The following is a 19043-nucleotide window of genomic DNA, read 5'->3' on the forward strand; positions in this document are numbered from 1 at the left end:
AAATCATAATTCCACTGATTCAGTAAGGTTTTGCAAATTATCATTATAATGCATTCCACAGTGTGAATGTGCTTTACATTCTCTGCTCACTGCCAGTACATACCACACACAGCTAAACAAGATGCTCTAACATTCCCTGCCAATACACAGGTATAATGCAATCACCACCTGGATGAGAGACTGTACATATTCCACGACACTTTTTATTCTGTGATTAAAAACCACGGAGGATAGAACTGAAAACACAGTACCCTTTAAAGGGAGTTCTCAGGATCTGCACACTTTGTATAGAGACAGAGTTATTTGGTCCATGCTACAGGGGCACATATGGTTCAGTAACGATTCAAAAAACCTAAACTGCGTTACAATCAAGGATATCCTCCCGCTCACTGAGCAACAGTTGGAAGCAAACTATTCTAGAATTACCTATCTTGAAAATCCCAGGAGCTCCAGCATTTTGGGTTTGGACAGCCAGGCTTCAGTGCATCTTGCTGTCCACCCCAGCAGTAATGTCCTTTCCCCCAGCACCAAAGTTAGCTTCTCTTTCAGAGTGCACAGGCACAACAGGGTAAGGTAATGACAGGGGAGCAAAATGTCTTTTCTTCTTTCTAACAACTAATGCAACTTCCCAGTTCTGTAATTGAAGCGTATAGAAATTGATGTGTATATAACAATATGTCTTGACATATGCCTCTCTCTCGGCTCTCATCCTGCTGGGGGACTTCAACCACCCCGACATTTGCTGGAAAAGTAGGCATGTAGGCAATCCAGGAGACTCCTGGAATGCACTGAGGATAACTTCTTAAGCCAGGTAATAAACTGCCCTACCAGAGGGTATGCGATACTGGACATGATGGCCACCAACACAAGTAAGCTAATTGGCGACATCAAGACTGGAGGCAGCCTGGGCTGCAGTGATCACATACTGGTGGAGTTCGCAGTCCTGAGGGATATAGGTCAGGCGAAGAGTATAGTCAGGACCCTGAATTTTAGGAAAGCAAAAACTTCCAGCTCTTCAAAGGAGTTAGTCAATAGGACCCCTTGGGAAACTGCACTCAGGGACAAGGGAGCAGAACAGGGCTGGCAGATCTTTAAGGACATTCCATAGAATGCAAGAGCTCTCAATGCCCAGGTGTAAGAAATCAGGCAAGGAAGGCAAGAAGCTGGCATGGGTGAGTCAAAACATGCTGGTCAAACTAAAGGGCAAGAAGGAAATGTGCAGGCAGTGGAAGCAGGGACAGGTATCCTGGCAAGAGTATAGGGACGCTGTCCAGTTGTGTAGGGATGGGGTCAGGAAGGCCTAAGGCATGACTGCAGCTGAACTTGGCAAGGGATGCAAAGAATAATAAGAAAGGCTTCTACAGGTATGTCAGCCAGAAAAGGAAGGTCAAAGAAAGCGTACCCCCCTGATGAGCAAGCCTGGCAAACGGGTAACGATGGCCAAGGAACTCAACAACTTCTTTGCCTCAGTCTTCACTGGCACCCTCTCCTCCCACACCTCTCGAGTGGATGGACCGCAAGATGGGGACTGGGGGAGCAAAGTCGCTCCCACTGTAAGAGAAGATCAGGTTTGTGACGACCTGGGGAACCTGAATATACCTAAGTCTATGGGACCTGATGAGATGCATCCCAGAGTCCTGAGGGAACTGGCTGATGTAGTTGCCAAGCCACTCTCCATGATATTTGAAAAGTCATGGCAGTCAGGTGAAGTCCTTGGCGACTGGAAAAGGGGAAACATTGTGCCCATCTTTAAAAAGGGTAGAAAGGAGGACCCTGGGAACTACCGACCTGTCAGCCTCACCTCTGTGCCTGGGAAGATCACGGAACAATTCCTCCTAGAAGCTATGCTAAGGCACACAGAGGACAGGAAGGTGATTTGAGACAGCCAACATGGCTTCACCAAGGGCAAGTCCTGGCTGACCAACCTAGTGGCCTTCTATGATGGAGTGACTACATCAGTGGACAAGGGAAGAGCTACGGATGTCGTCTATCTGGACTTCTGTAAGGCCTTTGACATGGTCCCCCACAACATCCTTCTCTCTAAAATGGAGAGATACGGATTTGATGGGTGGACTGTTTGGTGGATGAGGAATTGGTTGGATGGTCACATCCAGAGGGTAGTGGTCAACGGCTCAATGTGCAGATGGAGATCCGTGACAAGTGGTGTCCCTCAGGGGGTCTGGATTGGGGCCGGTATTTAATATCTTCATCAGTTACACAGACAGTGGGATAGAGTGCACCCTCAGCAAGTCTGCACATGACACCAAGCTGAGTGGTGCAGTTGACATGCCTGAGGGATGGGATGGGATAGGATGTTATCCAGAGAGGCCTGGACAAGCTCAAGAAGTGGGCCCATGTGAACCCCATAAGGTTCAACAAGGCCAAGTGCAGGGTCCTGCACCTGGGCTGGGGAAACCCCCAATATCAATACAGGCTGGGGGATGAAGGGACTGAGAGCAGCCCTGCGGAGAAGGACTTGGGGGTGCTGGTGGGTGAAAAGCTGGACATGAGCCAACAATGTGCGCTCACAGCCCAGAAGGCCAACCATATCCTGGGCTGCATCAAAAGAAGCGTGGCCAGCAGGTCAAGGGAGGTGATTCTGCCCCTCTACTCTGCCCTGGTGAGACCTCACCTGGAGTACTGTGTCCAGCTCTGGAGCCCTCAGCACACAAAAGACATGGACCTGCTGGAGCAGGTCCAGAGGAGGGCCATGAAAATGATCCAAGGGCTGGAACACCTCTCTTGTGAGGAAAGGCTGAGAGAGTTGGGGTTGTTCAGCCTGGAGAAGAGAAGGCTCCAGGGAGACCTTATTGCAGCCTTTCAGTACTTAAAGGGGGCCTATAAGAAGGATGGGGACAGATTTTTTATCAGGGCCTGTTGCGATAGGACAAGGGGTAATGGTTACAAACTAAAAGAGGGTAGATTTAGACTAGATAGAAGGAAGAAATTTTTTACAATGAGGGTGGTGAAACACTGGAACAGGTTGCCCAGAGAGGTAGACGCCCCATCCCTGGAAACATTCAAGGTCAAGTTGGACAGGGCTCTGAGCAGCCTGATCTAGTTGAAGATGTCCCTGCTCATTGCAGGGGGGTTGGACTAGATGACCCTTAAAGGTCCCTTCCAACCCAAACCGTTCTATGATTCTGTGACAACTTTCTTAGGATTTTTGCTCAACCGTCCCTTCTCCTTCTCTCTTTGTTTAATTCATTTCTATAGACTCTAAGCTAAGCATACATGGAGTCGAGATGTGGGCATATAAACATGAAAACCATGAAGCAAACTGAAAGCAAGCTGATAAACCCAATTTAGTGGGCAATCTTTCATTCTTCTGGATGCCTTTACGCAAACAGTTGTAATGCATTAGGACAAAGCCTCTACCTAATGAAACTGCATAACTACCTGTATTAGCAATTCAAATTGTGCACATGTTGCTGTTACAATGCGAGTACACTGATGGCTGGTTAACAGCTCTTCCTGCTACTTGAATGTAAACACTTAACAGATTGAAAACAGCTACCCTTGCTGGGGTCTTCCCTCCAGAACATTGCCAAACTTCTGGCTTTCACACCTTTATTTTGCCAGTGGGAACTTTATGTAAATGCATGGGTAGAACTGGGATTTTGAAGACACTACGGAAGTCAGATGACCTAATATCACTGTAATTCAAAGGAACAGGCATCTTTACGGTATTCTAAAAATCCTACTTTATTTGAACAATATTATGGCAGGCAATTAAATCGCACCAGGCATGTATTCTTTCCAGCACTTTGCCCCTCACCATTACCTTTTGTTCGATTTCTTCATAATCGTCCTGGTAACTTCCACAGATTGCACTGGAGGACGAGGAGAAGGTGGGGCCCTGAGAGTAATACTGCGAGCTCCGGTAGCCATCCCGCCGCAGCTTGTCACACTCTGCCAAAAGACAGAGAAAGAAGAGATTAATTCATGACAAGAGACATTACTGTTTACACTTGGTGTACAGTGCACTTACAAAAGCACACAGTATTTTCCTGAAACTGTTTACCATGCATAAGCATTGTCTGTCCCAAGTAACAGAACCCAAAGGTGCATTTCTTACATTTGTATTTGTATTCTTCCCTCCCTCACATGCAGCATATACAAATGCCCACACGTAGTGTATATACACATGGCTTTTATTTAACCCAGAGATGGCAAGAGCTTTGGAAAGAAGGGGGAAATGGATTTATTTATTTAAGTGAGGCCTGGCTCGGTGTCTTGACAGATGGCAGCATCTTGCAGGATGGGAGACGGAAGCATGTGAGTAACACCGGGGGTCTCATTTGCCAGGCCGGTAGACATCCATTATGTGCCTTACACTTGAAATGATGATGTTGCTCACTACTCAAGCACCATCTGCTAAGTAACTTTGGCACTGACCACTTGTCTTGTCTTCCTGCCCGTGGAAGAGACCATTGTGATTTATTGTGATTTTGGAGAGAGGAATGCAAATCACAGGGATCTCAAAATCTCATGTCACTGCAGAGCACGTGTAGTTTAATACTGAAGAGTTTTCAAAGTTCAGAAAGAATTCAGAGCAAACACGCATCCCCACTCAAAGCGGCCAAAATCCCAGTCAGCATCTCATCCCCCTCACCCAAGTTTTCCACAATCATCTTCCCGCCTCCTAATTGATATTCAGTGTGATTGTGCTAAAGAATAACAGACGCCAGAGCATAAGGAAAAATTAAATGTTCAAGATGCGGCAACCAAACTCATCAGCCCAGTCAAACTGTTAGCTTTACATTTCCAGAGACAGATATCTGAATCTGTTGAAAGATGAGGAAAGCAAAAAGAAAATTAAGTATTTGATACATTTCTGTCTAAGGAACTGAAATTTCTGCACAACGCACAGGCATTATCATGACACAAACTGCTTTTATCATCATTTGCTAAAGAAAGACTTCCTGCGATTGTATCATCCGTCTCCCTGTCTTGATCTTTTTAATACCCCTTCAAATGGAAAACATGCAACGTTTATATTGAGGGCCAGGTTTTAGAGAGGCTTTTGCCTGGCAAATGATTAAGCGGAGGTACAATTTGCAACTCCAGCATACATTTCCTCTGTTATACTCAGATGCTTCTAAGACTGAGGTCTGGAGGACTCCGTGTTGATGGGTTAACTGACCTAGAGCAACCACAGCTCTATGAGGATTTAATCAGTGCAGATCAGTCCCCTGTATCTGCACATGCACATTGAGAAGGTAAGCTCACAGTTTGACAACTAGCCATCTCCATCAGAGCCAGATGTACATCCTGGCCTATCACATGTTTCCGTATGGGGTCAAAAAGGGCAGTATGGCATGAACCTGTCTCTTCTCTCTCAATTCAATGACCAAGGGCAGTGGTGGTGGGTTTTGAGATCCAGATCAACTGCTGCATCTCAGGAACAGAGGGTTGGTAACCCTGTTTACCTGTTTCGCACGTGTGAGCATGCCAACACTGCACACATCTGGCAAACAGCTGCTGACTTCAGGAGGGGGGTGAAAAATGACTGCCAGCAACCGCAGTAAAACAAATTCCTCCACCACCCTTCCAAATCTGGCACTGGATCCAGCCAGATCCAGCACATAACACTCACAAATGTGAGCACCCTGATGGGCTGTTTGTCAGTCTGAGCTACAAATCAACAGGGATGAGCGGGCTGCGGCAGAACAAGACAGCCCAAAGACTTGCGTCAACTTGTAGCATGGGTTAACATGCTAAGTTGTCAACTTAGACACTGCAAGTTTTACCTTCAGATCAGTTGCTAATCACCACAAACAAACATGAAGACAACCTAAAGGATACGCAGGAATGCAGTTATTTTTCCTCTCATTCTTGGGATAAGGCCCGGGGTCCTGGCTGGCCACTTCTATGACTATCCAACATCAGGCATCATGGCACACCCCAAGGGCGACAGGCTTCTATGGAGCGTGATAGATGCACCCTCCGATATTAATTGCTTGACCTTATTTATTCTAACCAAGGAGATGAAGATGATGAATAGTGCACCTCATGAAGCCCAGAAGAACTCCAAAAATTTAAGGAAGTCAACACTGCCGAAGGTCTCAAGTCCACTGCAAGTTCAAGGGGACTGACAATAAAAAACTGGCAGTTTATCAAGCTCACAACCTCCATTTGTCCACAACACAAGATCCATGTAACATCAGAAGCTATCGCAGCAATGTTGCTAAAGAAGCCAAGAGAATTCTACAAACTGCCATGCGAACCACACCAACAAAAAGGTGGTTTGTCCCCAAGAACAGCTATTCCATTTATTTACTGTCACAGTACGTTTCGCAGCACAGCAGGAAACGCACACTGTGAACGGCACCTGAGGCCAACAAACCTCAGCCAAGGTTTTAGGCAGGTATCTTTTACTTCACATTGCAACAGCCCACAAGTGCAACACAAGGTCAATCATTGCATCTAACTGAAGCTACTCTCACTGCCAGACCGAGGGTGGCAACTGCTGTTTAAAAACTGCTCTAGCTGGAGGCACCCCCCATCTCATCACTATTATTAAAGGTGCACACGGTCTTCTGTAAGCAATCAGGTTTGTATTTTTCACATAAATGGTTTTTTATTTATGTAAAATATACCCAAGAAGCCAGAAATACTTAAATCTAGGAAAGACTCCAGACATGTTTCCTTTTTCCCAGAGGAGCAATACTTTGTCCCAATCCCAAACAGAGAGAAGCACTATACACTGAGTTAGTGAAAACGTTCTTACAGTTATGCAAGTTATTTCAGCAACTGAAAGCTGACTAGGTACTAGAAGGATACAGCCAGTTCCAGTTATTAGTAATCTTCGGTTTTAAGAATGTGACAATACGTTAGTGCTAGCTGAGCCAGGGACATACACGTTCTTGGTTGGACCCAGCGGCAGAGGTGGCATTACCCACATTATCCAATATACAAAAACGTGACAGCCTTTTCCTATTTCTGCCTAAGAACTGCCAGGGCAAGCCCCAGGAGACGGCATCAGGCAGGACACAAACTCCCTTTCCTGAGGATGCACCTGCCAATTCAAATCTGCAGCGAACCTGAGCTGTGCAGAGCAAGCTCAAAGTCATAATCTTGCATGTAGCTGATCTGAACTGTGCAATAATATTATTGTGCCCCACATGAACCAGTTTTGTTTACACAAACACTGACCGTTTGCCCAGGAAGACCAGGAAAGAGCCACTGCCTTGGCAATTGCAATCGGTGGCTGCACTGGGTGGTACCATGGCATGAAGGCTGGAACTACCTCCCCTTCATGCCCCAACTGCTTCTGGGGCTGAGTGCGCAGGGGTGCTGCCTGTCATCTCCTGCTGCCCTGCAAGTGCTTTTCTGGCTAGGTAAAACCATAGATTAGTTCTTGTCCTTCTCCTACTATACTAGTGATACATTACATTTCAAAACCTCCTCTGTATTATAAATTTTGCTTAAAAATTACTGTAGTCAGATTATATTATAATATAATTTATCCCCGCTTATGCGGTACAAGTTAAACCCTTCTTAGGGAAGCAAATTTTGCCTGTGGTTGAGTTTCACTGTTCACAGGGTGCTTTTGGTTAAGCATGAAGAAAGTGTGTGGGAAATGTGGTCAAAAACCTTTTGAAGGCCCCCTCCCCATCATTTTCACAGTTATTAGAACAGGGTAGATACAATGTTCAGGATGCATGATGGAAGAAAATGCATTAAAGCTGTCAGTGTCCAATACCATTATGCCTGAGTCCCTGCCATATAGCCAACCACTTGTACGTCTGCTCAGCATTTCATTATGCAGGGTTTGCTAAAACCTGGCATCAGGCAGAAGCGTGCTGGGGATGTGCTTCTCACCGACAGCAGGTGAGCGCATCACCCTTCTCTGCTCTCTTCCCTCACGCTGAATAAGCAAGGGAACGTGTGGGTACCAGCAGCACCATGCTGAGAGAGAGGGCTCAACCAAGCCGAGTGCAATTCTGCACCAGAGTTTTGAGCCACAAGCACCGAATTCAGCGCTGCTCTGAATAACTCGACCTCTCCATATAAAACCTTATGGCCCCTGCGACAGGCAGCCAGGCCAAATGTATGAATCTACCTCCAAGGCTTGTCAGCCCAGATCTCCTCTTCATTTTATACGAGGAACTCGCATGTAATTGCATTTGACCCTGAGCTGGTAACACACAGGAGCAAGTCTTGCACACAGAGGCGATTTACTGCTTTTCCAACAACTTGAAACCATACTCTTACATGATAATTTGAGCCACAAATCACCAGAGTGAACAGAAGGCACAGCACTGATACCTCAGTAATTCGTCTGACATGGTATTATCGTGGAAAACCAGGATTAATGTTTACCTTGTTTGCTTAGTCAGACCTACACACCGCACTGCTCCGCGACGGAAGGAAGGCTGGGTTGGCTGGGAGGGCACTGGATGCATTGGCTCCTTCCCTCTCCTTTAACAGACTTCGGTAACATTTTGCGCCTGCTGAGCTTCCTACCACTAAAACTAGTCACAGTATCCTGAGGGTTTATATGAAGGAATATGCATCGCCCTGCCAGCAGCAGAACTGGTCAGAGGGAGATGGATTCACAGTTGTTTCAGAAGTTTTCCATAATTTTTTTTTTCAGTTGTAAAAGAACTGTGCAAGACTAGGTGTCATTTTTCATGGGCTTCTTCGCAAAACTTATTTTCCCTGCCGAGGTCAGGGTGCCCCGTATTGACCTGGCCGCCGGGAGAAAGGCTCCAGGTGCTGATTTTCAGGGCTGGACCCCATCTGAGCCTGGGCCCCAGCGGCAGCACACAGCTTTCTGCCACCAGCCTGGACCAGTCCTCCATGCCTCAGGCCTGAACACGCAGCCATCGGTCACTAAATTAACCCTAATGAGATTTCTCATATAAGTAAACACTGCTCACGTGACTGTTGCAGGATCAGGCCTTAAGCTCTCTAGCTGTCTACATCTACACGTACACACTCATATACACTCTCACAAGCATGTAATAGAGAGTTTAATAAAAAAAAAAAATCTACTTGTCCCTGTTTTTAAGTATTTATTAGTAACCAGTAAAGACATTGTTGTGCTGAGAATTAAACTAACGCAATATTCACAAGCATAAACTTAGAAACTTGGCATCAAGGTTCTTCAGACATCTAAATAGCTCCAACTTGCTTGGAATAACTAGCCATCCCACTGGATGGGTCGAGCAATGAAAGACAGAAAGATAATGTCCCAGGAACATCTGAATTTGCCTCGTACCCGAGAACAGCGTCTAGAACTTGAGACCAATTGCTAAAACCCAAAGAGAAAATGCCAGCTGGACGAGGGGCAGCTTCCCAGAGGAGCAGAGGCGCTGCCCAAAGCCACCGAAACTCCCCAGTGCAGGGAGAGAAAGGGGAAAGACCAGCACACGCTTCGCTTGCCTTTGCACCACCTCCTGTTGTCTCCTTGTCAGCAAGAAGGGACAAGCGACGAACTGACAGCTGCATCTGCATGCTTGAAAAATTGTCTCAGCTGAAGCCACGGCGACTTTCTGGCAGAGCCTTTCATGTTGTAACTTGTATTTTGTAGAGTGGGATTTTTTTTTCTTTTCTTTTTTTTTTTTTGGTACTAGAGAGATGCTATTAACTGCAAGAGTCAGCTAAACTGTCAACTACAGAAATAAATCTGCTGACTAGTATATTAAAACACATGTATCCATTCACAGCACATATCACTGGAAAACTGCTCTACTCCCTGAGGTCAGAATTTTATTTTTTTTTTTTAATCTTTAAACATTGTAGCCAACCCCTTTTTCTGTAAATACCCACAAACCACTTTCCTCCCTAAGTCACAACTACAAACACTGTCTTACAAGTAGCTTTTCAAAATTTCACCTAAAACCAGACAGACTGTAGCACAACATACATCCATCTTGTAAAAGCAAACTTTTAAAAATGACCCATTACTTTATAGGTGACACTGCACTTTAACAATCACAATATGTACTATATCACTGCTTTTTAGAAGAACTTTCTGTTTCAAAGCTGAAAAATAACCGCGTATCATTTTAATTTACTTCATGCATATTTTGAATTTGTTTTTCCAGTTGAGCTGAGACAACTAAGACCTCGTGGGTTGGTGACAGACAGGCGTGGGTGTCAGAAGACCTGGATTCCCCACCTGGCATTGCTGCGTCGGAGCAAATCACTTTGGGGTAGATCCAGTCAAGAACTTACATCTACAGACAGACATGACACAACCTAAATTTCATGTGTGTGCCTCCTAAATTCAGAGTTGGGTATTTGCACTCTGCCTGCAGCACGTGAGTATATAGTGAAGCACCTCAGGACAAAGCCAACTAAGGAGGAACCTGAGGTGCCTTAACTCTCATCCACGCCACACCAGTAACGACTAACACCGGGTCCAATGCTGCAGGCATCTCTCTCATGAGGGGCAGGAGCGTGTAACAGGGATTTCAACACCTTTACTTCCGAGGATGATGTGCTTTTCATTCAACAGTTGCTTAAAATAAAGGGCTGCAAGTTAAAGTATTTTTCATGTAAATACAAATTTAAATTCTTTAAGGATGAGGTGAGCACAGGCTGAATCTCCAACTTCCTAAGTGTGCCCTGAACACTAGGCAAAGGCTGCCACCTAAAATGTAACAGCCAGAGTGATGCTTTGCTTGGGACCGGTCGTACTGGTGTGTACTGAGACATGCTCTGAGCACACCTCCCAAACCAGGACCCCTTCAAAGGGCACAGCTGCCTCTCTGCCTGCTTGCAGCGCTGTAGTAAAACGTGGGTAAGACCAGGGTAACTCTGGACTACACTGTTAACCGAGGAATTTCAGGGAGGTAACTTCTGAAGACAAAGAGCTTGTTGAGAATGATTATGCCTGGGACTGTAATTAAAACAGACACCCTAGTTCAAAGGTGTCTCTGGTTAGTAAAGCCAACTAAAATTACTGCCTTTTACTCTGTGCCTCTTTACGAGTCCCTCATTTGTAAACTGGGGATAAGAATGCACAGTGCTCTGTGTGTGGATGAAACAGGCTGTATAAAAGCAAAGCTGTACAAAGGCAATCTTGTTTTTGACAAGCATCTCATGCTAAATATGACTTTAAAAAAAGCAGCTCAATTTAATTCCAATGCAGCATCTATTTTTGTCCCTGGATCTAAATATGAGGCAGACAGCTTGCCTCTACCACTTTATATTCCTCCCAAAAATTCACTCAGCTTGGATCAAATCCCATTTCCCTTAAACGTATAAATCCTCATATCATCTGCAGAACTTGACTATCACAGGGAGTGCTTCTATATCAAAGCTTTAAAATATGTTGTAAAGCCACAGCAATGATGCACTTGTGTAACAACTGAACTGTAACCAATGCTGACTGCAAAGCAAGTTCATGAACTTCAGCTGTGATATACCCAGTTTGCTGTTTTGTTCAGACTCCCTCTTTAATGGGTCAGGAATTTCAACAGATGTAGTACCATGGCAGCCCAGCTGAAAAAACTTCTGCTCAACAGCTTGATCTAGATGCTTTCGCTAATACCAGCCTTTGCCAATCCAGCTACCTTCCCTATTATTCCCTTCTCTTCCCCCAAAATGCAGTTTTATATCACTATTTCTAAGATCCTTATTTTTATCAGTACATACAGAAAAGCATAAGATAAGCCTGGAGACAGTGAACACTGTACCCAACACACTTATTCCACAAGCAAGTGCCATATGAAGCGGCAAGTTTTTAACCCATCGGCAAAACTTAATCGTTTACTGCAAGGCCTTCTTACCTGATGAGTAACAAGAAAGGCCTATCAGACTTTTTAAAAGACTGTTATGTGTGTTCCCGCTCTTGAATAAGCAGCCAAGCCCAGCCACACAGTAGCTTTTAATGGCAGACGCTGTGCGGAGTTTCCCCGAAACAAAGATGTCTTGGGCTCCACGGGATGAAGGTAACCCTAACAGAGGGCTGTTGGACTCTGCAATGGAGAAGTCTGTTGGATACTTCAGAGAAATCTTACTGAAAGCGTCCCAAATGTATTTGTGTGAGGTCTATTCCCTCCAATGCACAAGTGCTCACTGTCTCATTGGGAAGGGCATCCTGACGTGGTAACGGGATGCCCAGCCAGGCCGGGAAGCCCACCCTTCCAGACCAACTCCCCCAAGCTGCTTCAGGGCTCAGCCGTACAGATGCTTGTAGCAGTGCAAGGATGGGGCATGAAAGTGTAACACTGAAGTAAAGAAAGTATGCAGTCAGACTTATTTTCAAGGGTCCAAATCAGATGCAAGTCTTTAAGAAGGATCCCAACTAAAAGGAACTCTGCAATGTGAAAATACCTTTAACAGGGTTAAGTCAATGCAAACACGTTGATCGTTCCTTCCTTTCTTTTCCTGAATGTTTAAAAAACAAATACATTTAATCCCACCCTTAATTCCCCAGGTAATCTGCATGACTTAGCCATACAGAAAACCTTTCTAATGGCACCAAAATGCAACAGCCATTACAAATTATATTTGTTAACAAGCTGTCACTGGGGAGTGCTCAAAATAATTACCACCGTTTGTCTTGAGTTAATTTAAATTTCTGCGAGTGTTATACAACTACATTTAGTGGTGACAAGATGTCTTAAGTTTAACAGTTTATTTGCTTCCTTTTGCATGCTTGATGCTGGCATTAAAATCATTCTCCTCGCTTTCTCTCTAGCATTTTTATGGATATTTGTTGCTTCTTAGACAACTGAACACAGCTAATATAAAAACATGAAGGGAGTTTTTATTGTTTTTTTTCTCCTAGGACACACAATGTTAAACTTAAAGCCATCTAAAAAGCCACAAACAAGCATGTATAACACCCCAAACCAAGAGAGGAAGGAGGAAGAAAAGCAAAAAGGGAAACAACCAGAAGTCTGATATTCCTTGTGATGGGAGTTGCTTCTCCTAGCACTGAAACAACTACACCACAGACAGTAACAGTTCAAATTTCTTCTCTCCACTAAAGGCACAGATCTGAAATGGGGTTGAGGTTCAATAATCTTTCAGCTAAATCTTCCTACTGATTCTGACTTGTATCATAAAACATTAAGAAAACACATTAACCTGGTTTAAGAAGAAAAAAGTATCATTAGTATTACTCTGAAACAAATTTTCATCTTAACTTTTTCACTGGAATTGTTTTCACTTATCATGTATACCATGCAATCAATCTACGCATAACCACTCTCTATGTTTTTACACTCAGCACTGCACTATTTAACTAAGCCTAAAAATAGGGAACCTAAATGTTTCCGAGTAGCTCAATTTTTCAGCATAAGAGCATCTTTCAAACACATGCAGTGTAGACTCCCGGTCAAATTCTGCTTAGTTGCATTTGAATACTCACTTTTTAAAATTCCTTATTAGAAAGGGCAGTTGGAGTATGGAACTTGGCCAAAACTATCAACATATGTACTGTGAATTAATTCAGGAACAGTAAAAGGGCAGGATACATGGACAGAACCTCTGGTACTAACTTGACTATTGAAACTAAAATAATGAGAAATAAGTTGATTTCTATTTTTTGATTTTACAGCTCCAAGGCCTTTCCAGAACATATGGTCTACCCCTACCCTTTAATGGTCTTTTACTTCATTAAGGTTTCCAGTTGGTAGGGAGCTCACATCTTGACATCTCTCTGAACCTGGACCAGACCTATTGTTAATATGAAGTAGTTCCCCCCTATTTTGCAGCTCTTTAATGAAACATAAGATTATTTTAAGTCCATAATCTTCTCAGCAGGATTATCGACTAGTAGGGCTGACCCTAATATTGCTCATCTGAACAGTGATCTGGCAGATGCACTGAGAAAACAAAGGCTAAACACATACCTGTCTGGAGGGTCTTGCAGCAAGACATAATAGAGGCTTTATGAGTAACTACTTAAATCTGGTTTTATTTGACAATGCTAACCAGATGTCTTCTGGAAAACAAATCAAGTGTTTCAATCACTGCTGCTTAAATACATTCCTTGAATTTGGCCAACAAAGCTAAACAGAAGCTACAGTCAGCCAAATCCAGCTCTTCTGAAGATGAGATAATAAATGAATCATCGCAGACATTGGAACAATGAGCCCTATATTATGTACATAGCTTGAGTCAACACAATTACCCTGGGGTAAAAGAGGCACAAAGTACAGGCAGTTGTGCAGGAAGTCTCCACAGCTATAGTCTGAAAAGGAGTATGAAAGTCCGCACACGGACTGCTTCCACTATTCACAGGTAACGCCTTCCTCAGTACGTATCTGACACCTTGTTATCTGCTGGAAAGGACAGCCAGCCCGGGCAGTAACCGGCGGCTTTTGACATGACATTGCCCCTCATCTGCAACTTGAACTGTGCAGAGAGCGTGCCCACGAGACCCTGCAGGAGCTGGCTATCTCCTGAGAGCCTAATACCACTTCAGTCTGGCTGCGTCTGCCCTTTAACATTATCACAGTTATTTTGTCCCTTCCCTTTATGCCTGTTGTCTCCCAGCTCATGGCCAAATGACAACACACAACAGTGGGGCTCATCCTTCTCCCGCATTTTTCTTCTTTTTTTTTTCATATCAAAAGTGCTCTACAATGCTAATTGCTGGAACTGGAAGATAACTGCCCCTTGGAAATCAGGCTACATACATGCCCTTCTCTGCCTCCCATCACTCCAACCAACTGACATCCACATTTGAGGGAGAACATAGGATAGTTCGAAAAATGCAAAAGCAAAGGAGAGTTCAGGTGTGATAGGAAAATTTTTCCTGTTCCTTCACTTCATCATGGTTTGCAAGATTACCTGAGGCCGGTGCATTCCAGATTACTTTAGGCTTTCCTTTTAGGACACTGGACCTACACCTGTGAACACACTGCTAGCACCGCAAACCTGTCCAGAACGTAGACAGGCACACTTACGACACACTCCAAGCAGTTAAGCAAAGCAACACTATAGCAATGCGGTGTCTCCTCCCCATCTTCGTGCTTCATGACTTATTGCTTGGCATTTTTAGATTATAGTACAGTTAGCAAAATGAGGATCAGTCTCAATTTACTTTTCGTACCCAAATATTTGCATCATTGCTATATACTACTGCTGTTGTATCTGTGCTCCCAGATGAAGACCACTATACTTTAGGGACTTCAGGTCCTTTAAACACAACCACGCTGCACAGCAAGAAGCCAGATCTGTCAGTGCACTGTGTCAGGGCCAGGGGCTGTTTTATGGTGCTACCCTCTTGACTCTGGTTGAACAGAGGCTCAACCTCTTGGCCTCATGGACCAAAAAAGCTGTAGGAAACATTGCAGTATGTGGCACTTGGCCCTTCAGCACAGATAATGGTCTGCCTTAAAACAAATTAACTAATGCCACTCTGAGCAACATTAAACTCATAGCTCTGCTACTGTCCACAGCAGACTCTCAAAGCTGGTCCAGCCACTCAGTATCGCTTGACTTTAGTCTCATGTTCCCAGTCCTTCAGCCTTGGAGCACAGCACACAGTGCAAGGGGGTAGGATTGATTTGGGGATCCTGACCCCATGCACAGCCTCAGCTCTTCCTCCCCACCTGTCTTCTCCATCTCTCATTTTCATGACTCTCTAGGAAGAAACAGTGACATGGAGCACAAAGTCACACAAGACTCCTCAAGGGTCAATACTGTTTTGTTTCCATCTGAACATTTGTATGCTGGAAAACATAAGGTCACCATGAAAACATGAGGAAGGGGCCACTTAAGATCAACTCTCAAGAAAGGCCAGTTAGAGCAGCTTGGCCCCAAGGACAGGGAAACAGGTGCCTTGGATGGCACATTTGACATCCAACATGTCACCCGACCTGCTCCACCGGGAAGGTCCTGGCTGCTTCCCCAGAGAAAGGGAGAACGTGTTTTATCCAGTGCAAACAAAACGTTTACAATAATGGGATCTACCACCCCAACCAAAGAACTGCATCATTTTGTAAACGTTTAAATCATATTGGAATGGTACCATGATTATGAAGTGCAGCTGAATTTGCTCTTCTGCTCTAGCCACCAGATTAAGCCAACCAAGAGCTTTCATTTAAAATGTAGTAATACAGCCTGGGTTAAACATGTTCAAGCCACTGATTTTAGTCAATGACAACTTTAGATTTTAATATGTTACATAAAGCACTTCAGTTCTTGAGAACAGATATACTGTGCATCACAAACTTTCCAGTTTCCAAGTGCTTCATTTTCTAATTCAGATTACTGGAAAATACTGTTTTAAAACTTCAGGTGGCACCTGAGCACCTGCATGCCTAGAGGGATAACTAGCTTTACCTCAGTTATGAACAAATGTGAATGCAAGATCTGACCATTTATAATTGAAAGTAGCTTCGTAAAGGAAAGGCACAGTATTTTCCCTTGATTTCAAAAGGATAGTACAAAAATCTAAAAATTCTCTCCATGCAACATCTACTATCACATGCTGCATCCACTTACACAGTGCAATAAGCAGTGGACATTTCAATATATAATATACAAAGTCAAATAATCAACTGCACAAAAAAATAAGGAGAAATCTCCTCCTCCAAACACAACACTGCTTCCTGTAAAGGTATGCAGAGATCACCAGGCAGAGTACTTAATTTATCTTAAGACAGGTTAGATATCATACATTTTAATATCTCTATCCCTAACTTTTTATTCTTAAACCAAATTTAAGAATAAGCAGTGATAATAGCTTTTCTGCTCCTTAAGTGGTGCTTAAAAGTTTATTCTAGACAACAGACAGCTTCCTAACTATTTCACCAGGTTTTTTAGCTAGACCCATGCTGTAAAAAATTTGCTGAGCTGTTAAAATTGTACCAGAATAAATAGGTTTGACCTTGCATTATCTTAGAAGCTAGTCAGGGTTTTATCTAGTTAGTATTAGATGGATGAAAACACCTTGATAGAAAGGAATACCTTGCTTGAATTATTCTGAAAGATTTTATACACTCAGTATCTTTACAGGTGGTTTAAATGACTGTTGTGCTCTATGTGTGAATTGCTATTTGTTACCTAAGTTTTATACTTACTTTCCTCATTCATTGGGGCAGCAATGAATGCACTAACAAATTAATAGTCTGCAATCGATTTGCTATGTACCAGCAGCGTCAGATCTCATAATCCGAACAAGAACAGGACTGGAAACCTTTCAAACAGGTGTGTTTTAATGGTCTGAACTATAGCTACTAGTTGAGCCCTCAGGACCACATTATTAGGTTAGATGGGACCACCAGAGGTTATTCCTTCCTTCACTACCTCCTCTAAAGGCAGGATCAAATATACACGAAAGATTTCTGAGTAGTGTTTCTCTCACCTATTCTTAAAAACCTCCAATGATTTCAGAGCCCCAAAAATTTATTTCAGCGCTTCAGTATCCTTACTGTGAGGAAGTTTCCCCTATTATCAAACATAAGTTTTTCTCCCCTGCCATGCACGTCCACTACTTCATCTCCAACTTACCACAAAAAATTAATTTTGCTTTTGTTCTACTCCCTTCCAGTTTGTGCAGATGCCTTCTGGAGAACATGGGGATTCATCACCTTGGAGCATGGTGCACCTTGTCACCTAACATCGTTCATTTCCCACCACCCAGGCAGCACAATAGGTCACATACACCTGTTCTTCTGTCCCATGCTTCACCTCAATCAACACGTTTGAAAGAGCAAAAAGATGTCAAAATGCAAGCTTCATCATGAGGCCAAAAACTGCAGAATTAAAGTTTCCATAACAGCACACTGGTACTTCTCATGAGGCTACTTTTCCTCAAGGTCTTCTATGCTATAATCACACAGCACTAGGCAATTTACTTCCTACCCATTAAGAAGTTTTGGAAAAATCTGTCTTTTCCAAAGCAGCAGGTGGAAAAGCAGTTCAGCAGTCATCACAATCATGTCACCATTTCTAAAGCACTTTTACACAGAATGAAACTCAGCTCTGGCTACACAACTTTTAACCCAATCCTCCAAATGTCATCAGAAGCACCAGTGCCTTCCTGATTTCACAGTGCTGGCTGAAGCAGCAGCAGAGTAAAACTGATAAAACTTTAGTCAGTGCCCCTCTCACTACTCAGAGCCCCTACAGGCAAGAATGAAATTACTGAAAATGGTGTTAAATTCATGCTGTAGCTACTCAGGACAGCTACAGGCCACAGCAAGGAGTTATTTTAAAACTGCTCTTAGGGAATAAACATGGCCTACGGAAAGACCCTGAGATAAAATAGACAGATGATAGATAGATAGATAAATAGATAAATAGATAGATAGATAGATAGATAGCAGAGTTTTGTTGACTATGTCAGCAGTTTGAGGTCTGGTGAAGGCATCACAGTTTCTTCTCTCTCTCAGTTACTACCCCGAAAGCATGGAACTGAAATTCACTTCATTACCAAGGAGTCCTACATCATGTGCACAAGCCAGCTTATTTAACACAAATGGCTATCTGGTAAGTTGTAGTAGTACCATACTTTTGTAGTAGTACAATAGCTTTTGTTTTATAAAGAGCAGCAGCTCTAGAGAAAAATCCCAGCAGACCAAAATAACTTCAGATGTGTAAGCTGGGGGAAGCAGCATATATTACTTAGTTTCACACAAATATATTAGATATAAATTTATTGAAATAGAAGATGAAACTGCAGTAGATACATTTCTGACAAAACACAAGAAAATTAGAGCAGCCTTATTTAGCCTATTTTAGCCTGTGCAGTTTTCTTTGATAATAGCCCCAAACAGAGAACAGAAAAATATAAGAATGAGTAGTTAAAGTTACAAAAAGCTAACCACAAGCAGTGCTCTTTCTAATCTAAAGCAGGCAAATATTTTTCTTTTGTAAAGAACTGGTAAGTGTGCCTGCAAGGGAACAGTAAACATTTCAAGGCTAAAGGGCTGCACAAATGCATTAATCCAATAATAAGTATAGAGGACACACAGGCTATCTGCCGAGCCATGCGTGAGCTAATAACACTGGCTGTCAAGACTCCCCTATTAAATGATAAGAAAAGTCACCTAGAAAGAGATGGTGAAAATCAATTAACTGGAGAAACGGCAAGAGAAATAAAACAGGTCAGCCAAACACTT

At 43.4% G+C, this 19043-nt stretch overlaps 1 protein-coding gene across 3 annotated transcripts in view; it reads right to left on the reverse strand.

Annotated features, from left to right (window-relative positions):
* The window catches only part of NHSL1 (NHS like 1), a 186802-nt gene that overhangs the window by 34746 nt on the left and 133013 nt on the right, over positions 1-19043 (reverse strand). For all 3 annotated transcript variants that reach the window (XM_072855952.1, XM_072855951.1, XM_072855953.1), the window contains exon 3: positions 3785-3912. In XM_072855952.1, the coding sequence (XP_072712053.1) occupies positions 3785-3912 (128 nt within the window). The remainder of the gene's footprint in view (positions 1-3784; positions 3913-19043) is intronic.

This window comes from Ciconia boyciana, chromosome 3 (assembly GCF_034638445.1).
Source record: "Ciconia boyciana chromosome 3, ASM3463844v1, whole genome shotgun sequence".
Lineage (NCBI taxonomy): Eukaryota > Metazoa > Chordata > Aves > Ciconiiformes > Ciconiidae > Ciconia > Ciconia boyciana.